The 21472-nt window shown below is 43.0% G+C and overlaps 1 protein-coding gene across 8 annotated transcripts in view; it reads left to right on the forward strand.

The window, feature by feature from the left end:
* The first annotated feature begins 1793 nt into the window (after nucleotides 1-1793).
* Nucleotides 1794-21472, forward strand: part of UBP1 (upstream binding protein 1) — a 50857-nt gene continuing 31178 nt past the window's right edge. Inside the window, exons 1-8 of one of the 8 annotated variants that reach the window (XM_053262496.1) lie at nucleotides 1802-2745; nucleotides 7872-8023; nucleotides 9072-9148; nucleotides 11042-11147; nucleotides 13281-13387; nucleotides 14038-14190; nucleotides 14346-14456; nucleotides 14955-15062. In XM_053262496.1, the coding sequence (XP_053118471.1) occupies nucleotides 2633-2745; nucleotides 7872-8023; nucleotides 9072-9148; nucleotides 11042-11147; nucleotides 13281-13387; nucleotides 14038-14190; nucleotides 14346-14456; nucleotides 14955-15062 (927 nt within the window). In that variant the 5' untranslated portion in view covers nucleotides 1802-2632. Of the gene's footprint in view, nucleotides 2746-7871; nucleotides 8024-9071; nucleotides 9149-11041; nucleotides 11148-13280; nucleotides 13388-14037; nucleotides 14191-14345; nucleotides 14457-14954; nucleotides 15063-21472 lie in introns of all 8 variants that reach the window. The other 7 variants (XR_008309979.1, XM_053262497.1, XM_053262500.1 and 4 more) reach the window with 7 other exon arrangements.

Genomic DNA, 21472 nt, shown 5'->3' on the forward strand with positions numbered 1-21472 from the left:
AAATGTTGGCTTGAATATCTTGACAGAAATGGAGTGCAAATTTTAGTAATAAATAAAAGCCACCAGGAAGGGACTTGGGTCTTATTACAGAGCAAGTTAAGCAGCTGAAACAAATGGTGGAGTCACAGGAGTCATGAGAGTTTTCTGTAGCCTTCCTTGTTTTGGTCATATCTGCTCTGTTGATTTCATCAGTTTTATTACCTGGAGTATGGATACTAGAAAAATTGGTTACAGGAAATGAAACTCATGCAAGAAATCTATGGAAAGGTAAAGCAAGGTTGGAGTGGTTTCTGGAACAAGATGCTCCCCCTCCATCTTCTTTGGAGGTCTTCTGGTAGCAAGCATGACTTGTCCCCATAGCTAAGCAGGGTCTGCCCTGGTTGCATATGAATGGGAGACTTGATGTGTGAGCACTGTAAGATATTCCCCTCAGGGGATGAAGCTGCTCTGGGAAGAGCATAAGGTTTCAAGTTCCCTCTCTGGCTTCTCTAAGATAGGGCTGAGAGAGATTCCTGCCTGCAACCTTGGAGAAGCCGCTGCCAGTCTGTGAAGACAATACTGAGCTAGATAGACCAATGGTCTGACTCAGTATAAGGCAGCTTCCTATGGAGAGGCAGGAGGGATGTGTGAAAAGAAAGCTGTCACTCAGCTGGCAAGGACCTCTTTCCCTCAGGAGCCCAGAGCTATTTGTTCCCCTCCCTGGTCCAATTAGCTATGCCCCTGAATCTATGCCTCTTGTTTGCTTGAGATCAGCAGGTTGTTCAAGTGACTGAATAGCATAGGAAGCTACAGTGGTGCATGGAAATAAAGGAGAATCATTCAGGCCATTCAAATGTTAATCCACGTTTGCTTAGTAATTTTCCATGCTAATTAAGTGCTTGGGAATTTGGGATCAAATAACTCAACCCAAGCAGTAGTTTCAGTCTGCAAACTTTTCTTTCAGCAATACAGGTAAACTCAACACCTGTCAGTCTACAGCAGGGATTCTCAAACTTGGGTCCTCAGCTGGTGTAGGACTGCAACTCCCATCATTCCCAGCCATAATGGCTGATAACTGTGGCTGAGGATGATGGGAGTTGCAGTCCAAAAACAGCTGGGGACCCAAGTTTGAGGACTCTTGCTCTACAGCAGGCATCCCCAAACTGCGGCCCTCCAGATGTTGCTGAACTACAACTTCCAGCATACCCAGCCACAAAAAATTGTGTCTAGGGATGCTGGGAGTTGTAGTTCAGCAACATCTGGAGGGCCGCAGTTTGGGGATGCCTGCTCTACAGCTTTGCTTAGGAGTTATTTTTTCATTTAGGTTCAGGACTGAAATTGTTCTATCACATTAGAAGAAATGTTCAACAAATGTTTGAATAAGAATCTAGTCAAACTTTTAAAATCTAAAGAACTGATTCGCTTTCATCTATTTAAAATTGCATTTATATTAGACATGAATTAAAGTAATAAATACCAAATAGAACTGACTTGCCTTTGCTTTTGAATTCAAAACACCGTACCCTAAGCCTACAAGCTCCTGTTATTTTTCTTTCTTTCAGCATTCTTTTACTTTTAACTCATCCTTTCAACAATTAGTATACGTCCAGTTGTTTAGAATAATGGGTCAGCCTGACAGTCGCTGGGCAGGATAATTGTCATTCTCTCTGCTCTGTGTTGGACGAACAAGAATTGCAAAATTTCGTGTACGTGCCCTTACATAAGAATGATCAGCTGAGCGGGGGGGGCTCCCTATCCCTACGGCAACGTAGTACTTTCCCCACAGCCAGTATTGCATTCTGGGTCTTGTAGTAGCCATGGCCCCCGAAGCGATTGAACAAGACAGAAGGAAAATCTTGCGCAGTAGTAGGTGCGCGCAGAGAAGGGGCGGGAGTGCCTTTTGATTGGCTTAAAAGCAGAAACACTGTCCTCTTGTCTAGCTTCTGAATAGTCAACGCTCGCTGTCTGTCAAAATAGGTTTAAAGCAATCACCGCCTCCACCAGCAGCGACGGGGAGGAAGGACAGGATGAGGAGAATGCGACCGCCATGTTAGTTCAGGCTCGCCTGTTGCGGTTGCTGCTGTCGCGCACCAGGAAGGAGGCGGAGACGCCGGAACAAGCCCGACCGCTGGCGGAGCCGTTGCGGTTTGCTAGGCGGGGCACCCACAGAAGTGACGGCGGCAGCAGCTGCTGTTGCGGCGGGCGAGTCCCCGCGTTGCTGCCGCCGCCGCCGCTGCCGCAACAGCAGCAGAGGGTGGTGCTGATGCGGCTAGTCGGGAGCAGCTCGCGACCGGGTCGCAGAGGTGGCTGTTGAGGAAGTGGGGCCCCGGCGTGGCTGGGGGACGGCGGCGGCCGGCGAAAGCGCAGGATGCCGTTGAGTGCGTCGCCGCCGCCCTCTGCGACCCCCGGTTCCTGCGCGGAGGGGAAGGGGCTCCCCCGAGGCTGAAGCGCCTTTCTCTCCTCTTCCCCTTCCTCCTCGCCCCTTTCCTGGGTTTTCGTTATTTCCTTTCTCCCGCCAAGCAGTCCCAACTCGGTGAACCTGCCGCAGGGGGGTGGGGAGGAGATCCTTCTCCCTTCCTTCCTTCCCTGCCGCCGCCGGTTTCTCGTCTACCTTCCTCCCTCCCTCCCTTCCTTCTGGGACCGCTGCTGGAAGATGGCGTGGGTGCTGAAGATGGACGAAGTGATCGACTCCGGGCTGGCGCACGACTTCGATGCCAGCCTCTCCGGCATCGGGCAGGAGTTGGGCGCCGGCGCCTATAGCATGAGGTGGGTGGAACAGCCGCCGCCGCTGCTCCTGGGAGTAGGGGGCGGGGGAGGGAGGGTGGCGGGTTGCCTTGGCTATGATTCCTCTGGCTCTCTGTGCTGGAGATGGAGAAGACTCGCTTCTCTGACGTTCGGCTCTTCCCTTTCAACGGAGAAGCCCTTGGATGGTGGTTCATCTCCTCTTTCTCCTGCGCTGTGGGTATCTTTCATATTGGCTTCCTTCTCCCGAGGAGGGACCCTCGGCGGAAGAAGCGCCGCCTCATTAGCCTGCTCATCTCCCTATGGGCTTGTTCCCTCTTCAGAAAGAAACAAGCGATTTGGCATAGATAGGTCTTGCACGGATGTTATTCGCAGAACAAATAGAGGGAGCAGTAGTCGGAAGGGTAATCTAGCCTCGGGGTCATGCCAATCCCTTGCTTTGTAGTGCAGAGGAAAGAATCGCAGGATCTGCTCTAGTTCAAGGGTTATACATGGTACTCTTGGTGAAGGAAACCCCATACACCATCATATCAGCTTTTCAGGCTGCTCCCTGAACATACGTTTTGTGCTAAAGGGCAGTTTTGGGAGTGTATTTTGAAAGGTCCACACTCTAGGTGATCTTCTAATATAACTCTTTTAAATGTATGGCTGGCATTTCTGACTTGTGTGCATGTATTGTTAATGGAAGAGAGAGTCTCTGAAGTAAGTGTACTCTCATGTGAGCTTGTTCTCAACTTGTGGTGGGCTAGCAGAAGTATATGGTTCAAACACTGGTCCTATAGGGCCTTGCTGTAAAGAGGGATTTAGTACGAAAGTTGGGTAGTCTACTGATTTGATAGTAGTATACTGATTTGGTCCCAGTAGTGGGGTTGGGAGTACAGATATGAGTGAGGAGAGAGAGTACAGAATTCTGCCCGTTTTCCTCTTCCAAATTAAATGAAATTTAACTGTTCGTTGTTGATTCTAGATTATGAATTTTGTTCTGTGTATTCGATTTGTCTGCATTTCCATAGCTTTAATTCAGTTGTCATTGAAGTTTCCACCCACCCCTTCCTGATGTCAGACTTGGTTGTTGGTTGTGAGGTTGAGTCGGTGTCGACTCCTGGCGACCACAGAGCTGTGTGGTTTTCTTGGTAGAATACAGGAGTGGTTTACTATTGACCTTCCTCCTGCTCAGTGCAAGATGATGCCTTTCAGCACCTTCCTATATCGCTGCTACCTGATATAGGAGTATTCTGGGAAACACACCAGTGGGGATTTGAACCAACAGCTCTCTGCTCTCTAGGCAGGTTACTTCCCCGCTGAGCCATGTGGAGTGGTTTCAGTTGCCACAGATCCATCCCCTCCCCCAACTCAGAGAGGTGTGGGATCTTGCTACTGATGTCTGGCTAAATTTCAGGGCACTTAGAAGCAGCAAACAGTCTTGTTGCTTCTGAAGCCCGGAGTCAGCGTTGAGCCTCTGCTCTTGTCTCACTTTGGACTGTGCCAGGTGCTTACCAAAACAACATGCATAGTCAGTGTTGGTTAACACCTTGGTGGACCCCAGACCATACAATTCAGCACATATATTCTTTTAAAATCATAACTAATTCTGGATACATTAGAGCCTGTTGCAATGTCAGTGCAGTTGCATGGAAGGGCAGCCTTCCCCCCCCTTGACCTTTAATTCTCAGACTATTTCCAGTGTGCCAAGGGCCTGTGTATACAGTTTGACTGAAACAGCCTGTAATTCACAACTTTCAAGGAATTTGGCCTTCCCTGATAAGTTAACCAGAGCACATTAAGTTGGTCACACACTGGAAAACTTTAATGTGAAGCTCACCCATGGGAATTATTATAGGAATCAGGTTATGTGAATGAATCTGGCATCTTCAGCTTTCCAGTTTGACATAACATTTAGAGATAATCTAAATATTATTGATCTTATTTATTTATTTAACATATGTTTATACTGCCCAAAACCTGTGTCTCTGAGTGGTTTATAAAATTGCAAAGAGCATAAGGGATGTATAGAAGGAAGTATTTGGATAGAGAGGAGACTAGGATAAATAAAGTTCAGAAATTTAACTGATCCTTGAACTCTTCAGATAATTGAATGAATGCTTAGGATTTGGCCTATGAACCACTAGATCAGTTCACATGCCATGTAGTTGTACAGGTGCTGCATTGTTGGTCTATTCACAACTGAAAAGTGTGGCTTAAAAAATAGCAAAGAGATAATAAAATAGCAAAGAGTAATAAAATGCTGATTAGCATTTAAAGATAGTTAACCTAGCAGATTGCCACTCTACAGAAGATGAGAAATCCCACGGAATATTCTGCCCTACTTTTGAAATTCTCAGGATTCTTATCTGAATAGCAGCAGCAAGCAATACTGAAGAAAATAATGCTGCACATGTTCAGGGGTTTGAAACCCTGGTTTGAGGATTTTCACTCTTAGCTTAGTTATCCTCTAGTATTAGTCTCCTTAAGCTCAGACTAGTGTGTGTTTGCTGTGGGTTTCTTTAGAAATTTGTAGACAGCAAGGAACTAATAAAAAGTCATCAAGTCAATCACTTTTCAATTTTAGATTTTTCGTTTCATTGGTAGGCAGTTTGATGGTTCTCCTCCTTCTATATGGTCCTGCCTGTTTAAAAAAACAGCCCACACACTTACAGGAAGGCCTTTTTGGTTGGGATGCTTCAACTTGGGATGTTGCTGTCTTTAAACTGTCAGCTGTTCTGACAGACATTTGCTTGATAGAATGTGAAGTAAAGCAGTTGTGTTGAGCTTTAGTATTTCTTTTTCTATAAAAATGGTCTGAATGGTTGTATTTGGAATCCTATAGGGATGTGCAGAACTTTCCCAAGAAACTCCCCTAATCTTACGATAGGCTCCCATGAAATCCTTATGATGTTTTGCTTAAGATATCTCCCATTTTTGCTTTGAATTCCACTTTAGTCAAAACTTACTGACAGCTTTTAGACAGTCTGAGTGGTATGAATACTATAGATGTAAATTGCTTTTTTGTTGTGACAAAATATAATGTAATCAAAAATTGTCACCACATTTCTCCTGTCCTCCTTCTGTTGAGGTACAGTCAGTCACCATAAGCTTGTAGTCTGGCTGCTAATCAGCACTTAATTGAAAACAAGAATTATGTTCTGTGAGATTTCCAGAGGATGGGAATATTAACAGTGGAAGAAAGTCTTCTGCTGGACAAGGTTCGATTCAAGTTGATTAAAGAGCCTGTGAGCCAAGTCTGGAGGGGGGAAAGTAATCAAAAGTTAATCTGCAGTCATATCTTCTGTATGTGTAGTTCAAATATCGTACTTAAGGGCTTGTGACTAAATCTGTCCTGATGTGTTGGTACTTCAGGGTAACCTGCCAGAACATTCTGATAACCAAGATGGCACATAGCAGGAAGGTGACTTCTTGGGTAACTCATCTCTGTTACAGTTAAAATTTTGTCTAGAGTAACCAGTACCTTGGATGCTTAGATGTGTGGGTCATTAGCTTATATATCACTTAGCATTTGTTGGCTTTCTAAGAGGTGGACTAGACTGAAGATTTGTCTATACTAGATAAGTGGTGTGTTTACATTTTGCTCCCATGGTTCAAGGTAGCTTTATGCAAACTTCATTGAGTGCTGTTTCCAACTATCTGACAAGGGCTAAAGCTGCTGCTACTGTAATATTTCAGTTCTGAATGTTTAATAATGTGTTGAATGAAAATCCTGCTGCTCTTGCTTCCACCTCATTTTAACCTTGTCTAATCTCTCTACATTATTAAAGTCAGGTTTTTGCATCCAGATAATGAAGCTATGAACTGTTCATGTACTTGTTTTCCTATACCATTTGCTTACTTTGAAAACTGATGCCATGTGTTAATGAGCGGTATCTGACTGTATGAACTATTTGATTGACTAGCCACAAACTTAAGATTTGCAAAGATAATGAGAAAATCCCTGGAGATTTTGAGGCAGATGGCATCTCGCCATGTGTTTGGGGCTCTTAAGCCATTAGGTTAAATGAATCCTTTTTTATTCTTTTGTCACTTTTTCTACAGTTTCTCTACAGTATTAGCTTTAAGTAACTAGACCAAAGTTTGTGAGGAGTCTGTAGGATTGACTATATACTAAATTGAAGCAGGGACTAAATTTTTAGCCGTTTTTGCATTAAGTGCAACGTATCATTAGAAATGCCTGATTTATTTGTGTGTGTGTGCAAACAGCAGCTAAATACCAGTGAGTTAACATCTGTGATAAATAGTTACATAATCTTGATAGTCAATACACATGGCAGACGATGGGTGTCTCCCCGCCCACCTCCCCAAAGAGTTTGATTACCATTATAGAAAGATGTGGAATGGTCATGTGTTAAGCATGTGATTATCAAGATTATAAGTGCTTCAAGACAGTAAACAAACAAACAAAAACAGGTTATGCCTAGACTATAATTGACATTGCCAGAGTGTACTCCTATGCCTTTCCCCACATGGGATCTCTTGCTTTCCCCTACTTCCTTCCTTCATCTAAGGTCAGTAAAATACAATTATGGCTAAGACTGACATTGAGGGAGAGAACTAGCATTGGAGAGAGAATGAAGAGGGAGCATGCAATCTCATTGGCTTATACTCAAAACCTTAACTGGGTTTAAGGGATGGGCTATAGCAGGGCTAGACAACTTTAGTTCTCCATCTTTTGTTGAACTGCAACTCCCATAATCCCCAGCTACAATTTAACTTGGAGAGCCAAGGTTGTCTACCCTTGGGCTACAGTATGTCTGCACTAGTCAGACGTAATGAGCAGTGCAGCCATAATGTAGCCCATCCTCTTCCTCTTGGTGCATTAAGACCACTGGAATGGAAACTGGATTTTGAAGATCGCTTTTTAACTAAAAATAGTTGGTGCTGCTTTTGTTGGCAGAACTATTGCTTGCAACATTAAATTGCAAATTGTGAGTGACATGTTGGTGGCTTAATCAACAGAGTCATCGGTTCATTTACAAAACTGCTAGAATTTCCATATAAGATGTTGCTTTGAGAATGCTATTTTTAAGAAAACAAATAGGAGTGCTGCTTGTACCTCTGCCAAGTAAATAGCTTGTTGCTAGTATAACCAAAAATTTCAGTTTCTTACATCTAATATTTTAGCTTTTTTCTTATTTCAGTGATGTTCTAGCGCTGCCCATTTTCAAGCAAGAAGACTCTAGCCTTCCACCTGACAACGATGCAAAACATCCACCATTTCAATATGTTATGTGTGCTGCAACCTCTCCAGCAGTCAAGTTACATGATGAAACCCTCACTTACTTAAATCAAGGTTAGAATTATACTTGCTGTAGTTACATTTTAACACACCTGGAATGCCTGAAAACATAGAGGTGTTAAAATATTTGTGCCACGTGGGGTCATTATACATAGCTGCTGTTGTTCACTGAGTGTGTGTGTGTGAACACACAGAAAGAAAGAACACAAACAAATATTGCACTAGAGGAGGTGTTTTGAAAATATAGTAGGTCCAGTAGTCAATTATTAATAAAGAATAGAAACATCTTAATTAACAGGAAAACTGGGCTTTTGTCTAGGTGCTGAAAATCTATAATCAACTGTTAGCTGAACCAGACATCAAACAGAGTGGTGTCATTTAGTGTTTTTAAAAAAAATATTCAAGGAAAGAGCCAGGCTTGAAGTCATAGCACTGCAGGAATAAGTAACATTTGCAGTCAAGTCTAGTGGTATTGCTAGAAAAAGGTAGTTAAAAACTCATGTGGCTACTTTTATTTTGTTATAGCTATCATATATAGATATGTTGTGCTGTATTTAGTTGTATTTTACTCCAGTATATGATTGTACGGACAGATGATAATGGAGTCTTCAACTCCATTAATGTGTGGACTCCCAACTAATGGAGTCTTCAATTCCAAAACCTTTTTGTGCTCTGAAAATAAAAAGCAGATGAAAAAGCTGTTGTGACTGAAAAGCTTGTTGTGCAGACCCCTTAAATTGTGGTCCTTGAGCTCTATCCAGAACAGTTGATAATATCTGTAATTTACTCTACACTTGGTTTATTTTTCTATTATATATGAGTTGCATGCTTTAATTTGTAGAACAAAAACAAGTGGTTTGCCAAGCCCCCAAGCAATTTTCAAGTGAAAAAATGTTCTGACCTAGAAAATTTTCTTTTGTCCTTGAGCTAAAGATGCCGCTACTGGCACCTCTTGATTCCCCTGCCCCCCTGCTTTCTGCTTCTCCTTTAAATAAATAAATAAATAAATAAATAGTTTTAACATGCTGTATCAGATGAGTTCTAAATTAAAGTAGAATCTGGCTTTGTACATAAATCCTTTTCTTTTTTTCCCTTCTGGAAGGTCAGTCCTACGAAATCCGCCTGTTAGATAATCGAAAAATGGGAGATATGCCAGAGATCAGTGGTAAACTGGTGAAGGTATGTTATTGACTCCATCCTGATTCCTGAATCTCTTTGTGTTTGTCTCTTAGTGAACTTTTGGGCTGCTTCCAGCATTAACATTTCTCTGTTTTGGGTCTCAGAAAATGTATAGAGAACATGGAGGAAGCATTTGTAATATCTCAACTCATCAGAGTTCTGTGAATGGTGACTCTTCAGACATTACAAAGATGAATATGTTGCCTGTGTGGGTAGTGATGTTCCAGTATTTCTACATGGTAATAGCAAGACCCCAAATACACTAGAACTGTTATACCAGTTCAAACGTATGTGTAATTCATGATTAAAGTATCAAAACATGAATAGTTGAATGTGAAAACTTCAGACAAAAAACCACTACCTAAAACTCCTCCTGTATTCTACCAAAGAAAACAAGAGGGCTCTGTGGCCGCCAGGAATAGAAACCAACTCAGCGGCACACTTTACCTTTAATTACTTTTTAGTTAGCCACTCAACTATGGGAAGGAAAAACTTATTCTATGTGAATAGCTTGCAAGGCTCATTGTTTGAACAGCTCTGTGACACATTAGTGCTTGTACGTAGATCTGCTTGCCTACAAGATGGATAGCACCCAAGTAGTCTTTGCTTTCTATTGGATGCCTGTATTAGCTTAAAATCTTCATTGTAGAAGGGGAAGAGACTGATATAGAGATTAAATTATGGATTTCTGAGCACCTACAACTCATCTAGTCATAGCAGCTGTGAATGTTTATCACCTTAGGAAAAGCATACCCTAAGCCACCTGGCAAGTTGGTGAGAAGACTCCTGGCTCTCATGATTCCCAGTTCTCCAATCTGTTGATGTCACCGGATACTTCTAAATCAGTATTAGGGCTGTAGTCGACAAAATAATTTAGAGTGGCTGTCATAGGGTACATTTTAGTTGAGTCATACAAGTACATTTCAAGTTGTTTATCTCCTTGGCATCAGAAAGGAAAGTGAAAAGGACAACTTGCAGGATATTCTTAAATGAAAAATAATTATATTGGGAAGCAGAGAATAGGTTGTGATTTTCCCTTAAAGAAATGTGTGGTGCATATTCTTGCTGTTTAATCACCATTCAGACAAAAAACCTTTTAAAGCACAAGTACTGAGTATCTTGCTGATGGATTTATAGAGCCTAGACTTGATGGGTGATATTCTCATTATGCACACTAGTGTGCTGTTGTGATAGTTCCAAGATCTTATAATGGCTTAGATTTTTCACTGTATCAAAATAAATCCAAATTATAGCTTCTGCTAAAGTAACTTGTAATCAGCTTTCTCAGCTGCTTTCTCACTAATTTAGTTTCTTTTGTTCCGCTACACCCCGCCCCCTGACATTTTATCTTTTTAATACATAGCTTTACTCAAACCTATCAACTTCTCTAGATTTTGGGGGGGTGGTCAGATGCGCCCTATCATTTCTAATGAGGTTGGCCCCTCTTTGAGCCCAAAAGCATCCCAAAACTTTGCCCATGTATAAAGTGATTTCTCTAGGCTTTCCTAAGTTAGTTGTGTGTTGTTGTTGTTTTTAATTACCCTTATGTTACCAGGGAGAGAAGCATCAGAATATTTGCAGCCAGTTTAGAACTAAGAATATTATTGCTACTCTGGAGGTGATCTGAGAAGAGCTCATGTCTCTATATACTCCTACTTATCCTCTTTATGAAGGCATGCCTCACACAGTTGTTGAATCAGTTATTAAGAGAATTTGTTTGAGAACAGAAATGGTAGATGTTTGTGATTTCTAACTACATAGTTCTGCCATACTGCTATAACACTGTGGTCTTAACTTTTTTCATAATATTTTTGTAAAGCTGAAAACTGAATTAAATACTACTATGATGTGATTATTTTTGCAAAAAGTCTATGTGGTTATTTTTTCTGTTAGAGTAACATAAGAGTTGTGTTCCATGATAGAAGATTACAGTACACTGAGCACCAGCAGCTAGAGGGTTGGAAGTGGAATCGCCCTGGCGACAGACTACTTGATTTAGGTATGAATTGAGATAATCCCTTAATGAGAACATTGTTATGACATTATTACTGGAGAATCCTGTTATTCATAGGAGCTCCGTTCCATGGCGGGGGGAGCGGGGAGACTAGTGGTTAGAGTGCTGGACTAGGGGCGGGGAGACCTGAATTCAAATCCCCATCCAGCCATGATACTTGCTGGGTGACTTTAGGCCAGTTACTTCTCTCTCAGCCTAACCTACATCACAGGGTTGTTGTGAGGAGAAACCTAAGTATATGGAGGAAGAGTGGGATATAAAATGTAATAAATAAAAATAATAAATAAAAGAATTTTCAAGGGAAAGTGCTTGTCCTGTTCAGGATGCATGTTGTCCTGCTTCTTTACCACTTTATTATTATTATTATTATTTTTTATTAACGTTGAAAGCTGGCGTGTGAAGGCGGTGAGAGCTCTCCCAACAGCAGAATGGCATCTGCTGCTGCTAGGGGCTGGGCTGGGGCAGGCACATTGACTGAGGGGCCGGCTCAACAACTCTGAATCCAAACCACTCACCAGTGCATGAGTGACTGCACCGAGGAGCTCTCAGCAGCAGCAGTGGAGGGAGGGAGGCTGTGGAGGAGAGAAGGCAGCTGAGCTGACAAAATACTGCCTTCCTCCAGCCCCGCCTTCCTCCAAATGAGGGAGAAGGTGTGCACAGGTTGTGCACAGGTCCCTCAGTCAGCATGCCTGTCCCAGCCCAGCCCCTAGCGGCAGCCATTCAGCATTTGGGAGGCGGCCCAGGAGAGCTCTCACCGCCGCCGTCGCACGCTGCCACTCAGTGGCAGCTTAACACCATGTTGGCAGCTGTAGCGGAGGTGGGTGGGCGGATAGTGAATCTGCAAATAACGGGGCATTAGGGCTATGGGAATTGGAGGGGTTAAGTTACTGCACCACCCAAATGCCAAAAACCACAGTTTCCCACCAAATCTCTCCCCAAAGAGCCCTGCTGTGCTCCAGAGGTGCTCACAGCGCCAGAAATCACACACCCCATTTTCCTCCAAAAATCATCCCCAAAAGAGCCCTGCCATGCTCTAGAAGTGAAAATTGGTTGAAAATTATGCCCTCTTTTTCTTCCCCAAATCACCCCTAAAAGAGCCCTACAATGCCCCAGAGGTGCCCACAGCACTGAAAACTGGTTTCTCCCCTGTTTTCCTTCCTCAATCACCCTCAAAAGTGCCCTGCTGTGCTCTAAAGGCACCAAAAATTGTTCCCCCCCCCCCCCGTTTTTCTGTTCCGGCTACCTGAGAATATGCAAGTTTATCCCTCCCCTCCTCCCATACTGAGGCCAGGTGCTAATTACCCAACTGCGGATATGCAGAATCGCGAGTACTAGACCCACTATTAAAGTCTCTAATTGATTTTAGGAAGATCCTTTTACAGCAACATCCAGTGTAAGAGACTGTGATGTCTGGCACAGCATTTGTCTTAAGACTCCTTTTATACTTGTGTGCTGCTTGGAACTTTAAATTTCTTGCAAGTTTACCATATAATGCTGCTGCTTCTCCACTGACATGATAGGGTTTTCCACTGTGCAGGAAGGTGCAATCTGTCTGTGCCTCCTGAAACTATGTCTCTCAAGGACATAGTTTCAGGAAGCTGCAGCAGAAAGGGGTTTTTTGGTCAAAAATGGCCTCTCCCCACTTACTTGTGCAGTAAAAAACCCTTGGCTTCAGCTGAGGATTAGTTTGGGTGTCAGCCACCTTTTTATAAAGGTTAAAATGTGCATGTTGAAGGGCCAGTTTAAATGTCACATGGAGCCAAGATTAAACCTTGGCTTTGCACAACATCTCTGAGCCTTGAGAGTGCACTTCTCCCTCCCTTTGTGCCTGAGCCTTAGAAATGTTATGCTTCCAGCTGCCATTAGAAGGAAGGCAGGATCGGTCATGACATCCCAAGCGCCCAGTCCTGGTTTATCTAACTATGAAAACAAACCCCAATCTGAACCATACTTCAAATCTTGGGTTAAGGTCATGATTTATGTTTTAAGGCATCTGATTATTATAAACCAGGATCAGTTAGTTTGGATATCACAACTGATCCTGGCTGGTTTCTAACTACAGCTGGCCCCTATGATATATTGCTTGGTTTCCCTAAAACGTGTGTGTGTTTTACATAGATATTCCTATGTCAGTTGGAGTAATTGATGTAAAGACAAATCCAAGCCAGCTCAATGCAGTTGAATTTCTCTGGGATCCTGGAAAACGCACATCTGCCTTTATTCAGGTTTGAAAACTTGTTATCCTGAGTAATGATGGGGGCCAGAGGTGACCCTCCCCCCTGCCAATCAAACCTAAGTGTGGTTCCCTTACTAATTGTTTCTTTGACCTATGTAAGGCTTCAGCCAAAATGGAATACTCTTTACAGTCCCCCGGCACCATGCGGAGATGGCCTTTCCCACCCTTCAGTGCTGCATTTTGCCCAGGGCTGGGGAGCTCCTTTTTAAGGGAAAGGGAGCCCTCCTGAGCCCTTGGATCATCTTGGAAAGCATGCACAGAGTGCTGCGATGTGTAGCCCTTCCCAGTGCTTCTCTCCTAGAGCTCTTAAGAGAGGGCTACTTATAGGGCCCTCCCAGCACTGAGAAAAGTACTGTACTGAATTTAATTTGCTTCCTGATGTGCCAGAATAAAGTTATTGAAAATAACTATTCTGAGTACTTGTTTTTTTTCCTAAGATCTTTTACTGAAGCATTATGAAAATATATAAATGGTGTGAGTGTCTGTGGGCAATATTTGGGATCTAGGAGAAGAAGTGGGGAGTCTGTAGGGTAAAAAGATTAAGAGCCTCCCAGAGTGAATAGATTGTGACTACTTCATCTTTTCCAAGAAAAATGATAAGTAGTGACAAACAAGCAACACATATATGGTTTTTTCCAGGTACACTGTATCAGCACTGAATTTACACCTCGTAAACATGGAGGTGAAAAAGGAGTTCCTTTTAGAATTCAGGTTGACACTTTTAAAGAGGCAGAGAATGGAGAATACACTGATCATCTTCATTCAGCAAGCTGCCAAATCAAAGTGTTTAAGGTAAGAGATGGAAGTGAAGATCAGGAAAAAAGTTGGTATAAGCAGGTTGCTTACCTGTAACTGATGATTTGGTAGTGATCTGTTGTATTCAGTATTGTAATTCATTTTTGTAACAATGTTTTCAATAAGCTTTCTGTGTGTAACTTTGTTTTTAGCCGAAAGGGGCAGATAGAAAACAGAAAACAGACAGAGAGAAAATGGAGAAACGAACTGCTCATGAAAAAGAAAAGTATCAGCCTTCATATGACACTACAATTCTCACAGAGGTAATAATATGGAAATGCCTTCATTTTTTAGAGAGAAGTGGTATGAAGTACACATGGCATACTTTAATATAAGCAGTGTTAGCGTCTTGGGGTGGGGTATAAGTTATATATATATTTATAAAGGTAGGCTTTTTATTTGACAAATGTTTTTCATGAAGAAACAAAGACCTGTAAGATTTAGGATCAAATGTAAATAGATGTTTTATTAAAACATTTAGTATTAATTGAGGGTGTCTCATTCATGTCTAAAAATCTTTCAGTGCTGGAAAACTGTGTTAGGATTTATTTTTTGTTTCTCCACTTTGGGTCCACAGCTGTATTTTAGAAATTATTGAATTTATGGGCAGAGCCTCACTGGGTTTTTGCATTTCTTTTTATTTAAACACCAGTGAGTTTTCTATAGCTTTCTAAAGATTGCAGAAGTTTTTAAAAGGCTTTAAAATTTTTCCTCACTGTATAATGAAAAGAAATTGATCCACATCTTTGGTGTTTGTCCAGATGAGGCTTGAGCCTATAATTGAAGATGCAGTTGAACATGAGCAGAAAAAGTCCAGCAAGCGGACTTTGCCAGCAGACTACGGTGATTCTCTGGCAAAGCGAGGCAGTGTAAGGGACTTCTGCTTACTTTTCATTGTGCAAGTTATCTTGTGCAGTGTTAGATATAGGACCAATTTCCATAATCAAAGTTCAAAAAACAAAGATTTTGTCTGCCTTGGCTTAATTGCATTCACTTTTGCATACCCACAAATTATTTCATGCTTGTATCTTAGTGAGAAATGCTTCCTAAATCTAACACGTGAGAAAAATGTTAGCAGGCCTGTAACTTATTAAAAGCAAGAGCTTTGATTTACACATGAAATGGCTGTATTGAGTAGCTGTGTTCTTGAAAGCTGTTTTCTCACATGCAGTTAAATGGATTAAGCAGTAGCAACATCATTGAGTTAAGATGTATTTTTCTTTATTTCCACTTGCATGATTCCACACACAGTGGTTTTTCTTATCCCTGTGTTTCATCAAAAACTACTTGCAGTAGTAATGCTTTTCTTTTCTTATTACTGCTATTCTCTTTCTGATCTTTATATTCTTTCAAAGCGAGTACAACTTTAATAATGAACACTAAATTTCTTAATTGGCTTGCTCTGATCATGTATTTGCTTAAGATGCAAACATGCATATGATATGCTTCTTCATATACAAGCAGACTCTTAAATAATGCTATATATGCACCCATTGCTCTTTTACTTACTAGTTCCTGTACGATTGGACCTTCTCACGTCAGTAGTATGAAAGCACATTGAAACATACTTGCCTATCTGGGCTACTGACAGTCCATATGGGGAGTAATGTTTGTGTTCTCCTTCCCCTGTGCACTAGCCTGTTCATTCTACCATTACCTTACCAGCGTTGTCTCTCCCTGAGATGGGTAATGCTGGTGTGCTGTCAAATGGTTAAGATCACTGGGACCCAGTAAAAATGTTTTCATAGGTCATTTTAGCTTGTGGGATGTCATTAGCCTCCCCTGCTGTATATCATCTCATGTGAGGTGCAGGGGCATTTTCCTTATGCAGGTTTTCTGTCTAATGTGGGTCAGGTTTTTTTTCATTGCAAGGCTCGCAAGTTGAGGACAGTTGCTATTAGCCCTAAGTACAGCTCCCTGACTAATTGTTTGTTAGGCCTGTGCAACATTTTGGCTGAAGCCAAATACTCTACACAACCCACCTCTGGTCATTGTGCAGAGACAGGTGTTCCCACCAAACAGTTCCACTCTGCCCAGCAGCAGTGGAGTCCTTTAATGGAAATGGAGCCCTCTAGAGCCCCAGTGCCATTTTGGAAAGCACGCATGGAGCCTCCCCAGCGCTCCATGTATGTCTTCTAAGACGACTCTGGGGCTCAACAGGACTGTTACTCTTAAAAGCCTCTTCCCCCAGCACTGAGTTGAGCACAGCTCTGGCAGCCTCCCATGTCGAAGACTTTTGCCAAAGTGAACATAAGAACAGCCCTGCTGGATCAGGCCCAAGGTCTACCTAGTCCATCATCCTGTTTCCCACAGTGGCCCACCAGAGCCTCTGGGAAGCCCACAGGAAAGAGGCAAGGGCATGTCCCATCGCTGTTGCCTCCCTGCAACTGCTATTTAGGGGCATCTTGCCTCTGAGGCTGGAGGTGGCTTATAGCCACCAGACACCAGAGGAATAGGAGCTCCTATTCATTATTTCACAAAAATTGTGAAGATCACTGCTCTGATCTTTGAGGTGATCAATGTTCCCTCACAAAATGGCTTCTGTGCCTGCGCAGTAGCCCTGTGGAAGAATTGAAAGGCTCCATGAGGCGCTCTTAGGCTCTGATAAACTGTTCATGTACTGTGACCATTATTTTCAGCGGGAGAGTGCCTTCTACTCAGTTCCTTCTCAACCGCTGTGTTTCTTGCATCATGAAGGATTTGCTCCGTTCATTCCCAGTTCCTGAAAAATTTAAACTTGTTGGATTACTCTGGCTTTGATCTTTGGACTGTTTCTGGCTTCTCTTTTGGATTTTGACTCAAACTTGTTCTTCTGTCGGTGAAATTGCTTTCTGACAACAGTTCTGTTTTAACGTTTCTCCTTCATCTTTACCATAGTTGAGGTTCTAACTTTCAAGTGCTGTGCAACCTGTAAAGGGACTCTGCCCTCCTCTGACAGGCACGACGAGTGCATGATTTGCCTGGGGGGAAATAGTGTGAGTTCCTGCAAAATCTGTTTCTTTCTCAAAATAAAAGCAAAAGAGCAGAGAACTCGGTTTAAGAGCTGCATTGTACAAGAACGCACTCTGACCCCCAACTCCAATGCCAAGCCCATCGACATCGAGACCAATGTTGGATGACTGTTGACCCTCTGGCTGGAGGTTGACATCAGAGATCTCCCTGAGTTTGATGAGACTACCTTCTCCACCTAACAAAGACTGTGGAGGACTCAACACTTAAAATACCTATGTCTGTTGATAAGGGAGATCAACACCAACACCATAAGAAGCGAAAGCACGGAAGGGCTGACTCATCAAGCCGCTTGGACTCTAAGCACTACCATACTTTGACATCCCCCAACTAGACATCAGTTTCAACTGTGTTGGTAAGGGCTTCTATGTCTGCATCGACTTTGGGGGAATCCCCACATACACCATTGCCATCCACGGTACAAGGACACTTACCGAGCTTCAAAGGTACACCAGATACTGCAAAATTCTCAAATTTGGATTCCACAAGACCATCAACAGCGGGATCAATGCAGACTTGGATACTGAAAGTGTCTGTATACTAAGTCTACTCCACCAACTTCATGGATTTTGCACTCGACATCGACGGCTACTGCAGCTGTACCTATATAAGTGACATCGATTCCCTGGACTTCTGGCAACCCCAACCAAGACCATGTCACCAGTCATTATAGATTTTTCACCAGAAGCCTCTCCAGCTCACCTAACCCATGGAGATGAGTCTGACTCCATCTCTCTTCAAAAGACAGCCTCTCTTCTACATGAGAAATCCCCAGCAACAAACTTGGAATCTCTGATGGGTTCTACAACTGCTATTTCACTTTCAGAGACTTCCTTATACATGGCCTGAATGATGATGAGGATTTGGACAACTCTAGTCCTTAAGACACCTTCAGCTTCTCTTGTCAGACCTACTCCTTGCTGTTCTCCTTCCTGCCCCTGGTGAGTACCACAACTCTGCTTCTACTTCCTGTCCTTAACTAGACCAATGGACTATCAGAGCTCTCCAGGGGCTCTGGATCCAGGATACATAAGAGGCCACAGACGCTATGGGGACCCTTCGTTTCTGTTGTCACCTGGCCTACATTATGATTTTGATGATTACCACATGTGGAAATCAGTGAAATTAAGGGGTGATCTGGAAAGGCAGTCAGCCCCTAAAGAACAAGGCCTCTCGTCTAGACCCATTGCTGGTTTCCCTTTCAAAAGGCCAGGGGTTCCAACTGTACCCCCTTTGACAGAGGAACAGAAGACCTCAACCCTTACTCACCTGACTGAACTGGACATAGAGATTGTACACCATTCTCCAGCTCCATAGTCACCTCTGGTGGAGAATAAGATTCCACTTCTTCTTTTTGAGGGGGGTTCTATTCAAACTGAACATCCCTCAGACCCTTCCCCGCATGAAAATGTTGCTAACCCACTCTCTAACTTGCCTTCAGAGAAGACAAAATCCTATAGAATACAAGTAGCTGACATGGCAAAGGCAATGAATGTAGAGCTCAAAGCATCAGTGCAAGAAGTTGGAGATCCTGTTTATGATTTCATAGGCAGCTCTTCTACATCTCAGCCAGTATCTTTACCTATGCTGCAAGTGCTGTTTAACAGCCAAAACATCTTGGGGAACTCCATAACCCTCCAACTCCACATAAAAGATACTAGAAAGCCTGTACAGGATCCAGGAAGAGTCTTTTCCCTTCCTCTTCAAACCTCCCCCGTCCAACTCCCTGGTAGTTGATTGTGCTGTAAGTAACAAATCAGGAAAAAAAGCACTCTGCACCAGTGGATAGGGAGGGAAGAAAACTGGATGCCATGGGGCATAGATTCTATTCAACTTTGTGTTTATCAATAAAAATAGCGAATTACATGGCTTGCATGGCAAAATATCACCACTCAGTCTCAGACAATCTGAAGGAAGACCTCCAGAGGGGTTTGGTGAGAAATTTAGGTCTGCCCTCTATGAACCAGGCATTACCAGGCAGCACCTGAGTACAGCAAAGCACTTAACAAAAACAATCTTGAACCATTGCTGGTGCTGTGTCCCTTCTAGAAAACACGCTTGGCTTAGATCAACATCCCTTCAACTGGATATGAAAGACAAAACTGAAAATCTGCCACTCAAGGGAGAAGGTATCTTGTGCACTCAAACTGATAAGACCATAGAAAGGATGAAAAAGTCACGATACACAGCAAGAACATTTACTTCAAACCCACAACCAGCATCTTACTCACAAAAGTACAAACCCTATGGCAGACAAAAAATATCAATAAACAGTCTGATAGGAGAGGCTTCAGGAAGTATTTCAAATATAATGTGAAACCGTAGAGGCAGTCTCAAAGGGCTAAATCCCAAGACTAGTTTAAGCAGACTCTTGGATGCTTTACTTCAGAATGTATCTTGAGTAACATTCCCCTCTTCCTTCCAACTCGTACTCTTTTCCCATGCTTAACATCTCATAACATCGGCTGCCTGGGTGTTGAGCATTGTAACAGTTTGTGCTATAGAATTCACCAACCTCCTGTTTTTTTTTTTTTCAGGGATAAAACACATCCACTCAGCTTCTACCTTGGAGAAAGAAGTTCTTTCCTTGCTTCAAAAAGGGGTTATAGAACCAGTCCTTAGTGGGGGTTGGGAGAAGGGCTTCTACTCAGGATATTTCCAAATACCCAAACCTCCATCCTAATGCGGACTTATGACAACTGAACAAATACATGAAACCAAGAAAATTCAGGGTGATAGCCTTACAAGGCATCCTTCCTCTTCTAGCAAAGGCAGATTAGTTTGTGACACCGGACCTAAAAGATGCCTACTTCCATGTGCGGATAAGGCCAAGACACACACAGTCCTGAGATTCACTCTGAATTCAGGAGCCTTCCAGTACATGGTCCTTCCATTTGGGCTGTTGACAGCACCATGTGTCTTCATGGAATGTATGAGCACAATAATAGCGTGCCTGAGGACATGGGGCATTTCAGTATTCCTCTTCTTAGATGACTGGTTGACCTCCAAATGCAAGGACTCCCTGATCACTCATATTAGTCACATAATAAACCTCCTAGTAAACTAGGAATCAAAGTAAACTGGAAGAAATCGAACCTAGAATTGCAAAAGCAGATTCAATTCATAGGAGCAATATTGAACACAGAGATAAAGATAGCATACTTCCCAGAGGACAGCAGACTGTTAATGGTTCAAATAATCTCCACCTTCACACTCAAATCAAAGCAGAAAGCATGTGCTGTGCAAAGAGTGTTAGGGTTGATGGCCTCTTGCACAGCCACCATTACACATGCAAGGCTAAAGATGTGCCAGTTCCAAAGCTGGTTTCTATTGGTGTTCAGACTGAATGTAGATAACCAGAATGTGTGGCTGATCTTTCCACCACCTGCGCTATGCTATCTACACTGGTGGACGAGAACAAAATCCCTATCGGTGAGTGTAGCCTTTGAACTATCAACCACATCGATCACACTAATGACGGATGCCTCCCTAAAAGGATAGGGAACCCACTGTGTGGGTTTTCACACCCAAGGCAAATGGATGCTGCTGCAGCAATCGCTATGCATTCTGGAACTGCTAGCAGTGCTACATGCCCCGAAATGATTCCTCCTACTCCTGAAAAATTGAGTGGTACAGGTTCTGCTAAACAATACAGCAGCAATTGTGTACATCAACCACCAGGAAGGAACAGTCTCCCAGCTGCTCTACAATCTTGCACTACAGCTGTGGGAGTGGAGCATAAACCATTGTATGCACTCAGTTGCCCTGCACATCAAGGGAGAAGTCAACACCTTGGCAGATGACCTGAGCAGGGAGTAAACCCAGAAATTCTCCACAACATCTACCAGAACTGGGGAACCCCACTGATGGACCTGTTTGCAACAGGAAACAAAAAAAAAAAAGAGTAAACTCTACTGTTCCAGGGCAGGCATAGAGAAGGACACAGTGGGAGATGCTTTCCAGATGATGTAGAAGAAACACCTATTCTATCTGTTTTCTCCATTTCTCCTGTTCTCCAAAATGGTGAACAAAATACTGCAAGAAGGGACTTAGTACATTCTACTCACCCTGAGGTGGCCCAGACAGCCATGATTTCCCATCCTACTGCATCTGTCATGGGGTCAACACCAGTGCCTTCCACAGCGCCAAAATCTCTTGCAGGGGTCAGGCCACATCTTCCGTTCCAACCTCGAAGTGCTGAACTTAACTGCCTGGAAGCTAAGTTGTTAGATGACATCCTCCTGAATAAAAGTAAAGAGTCAACTAGGAG

The sequence above is a fragment of the Hemicordylus capensis genome, chromosome 6, assembly GCF_027244095.1.
Source record: "Hemicordylus capensis ecotype Gifberg chromosome 6, rHemCap1.1.pri, whole genome shotgun sequence".
NCBI classification, from domain to species: domain Eukaryota; kingdom Metazoa; phylum Chordata; class Lepidosauria; order Squamata; family Cordylidae; genus Hemicordylus; species Hemicordylus capensis.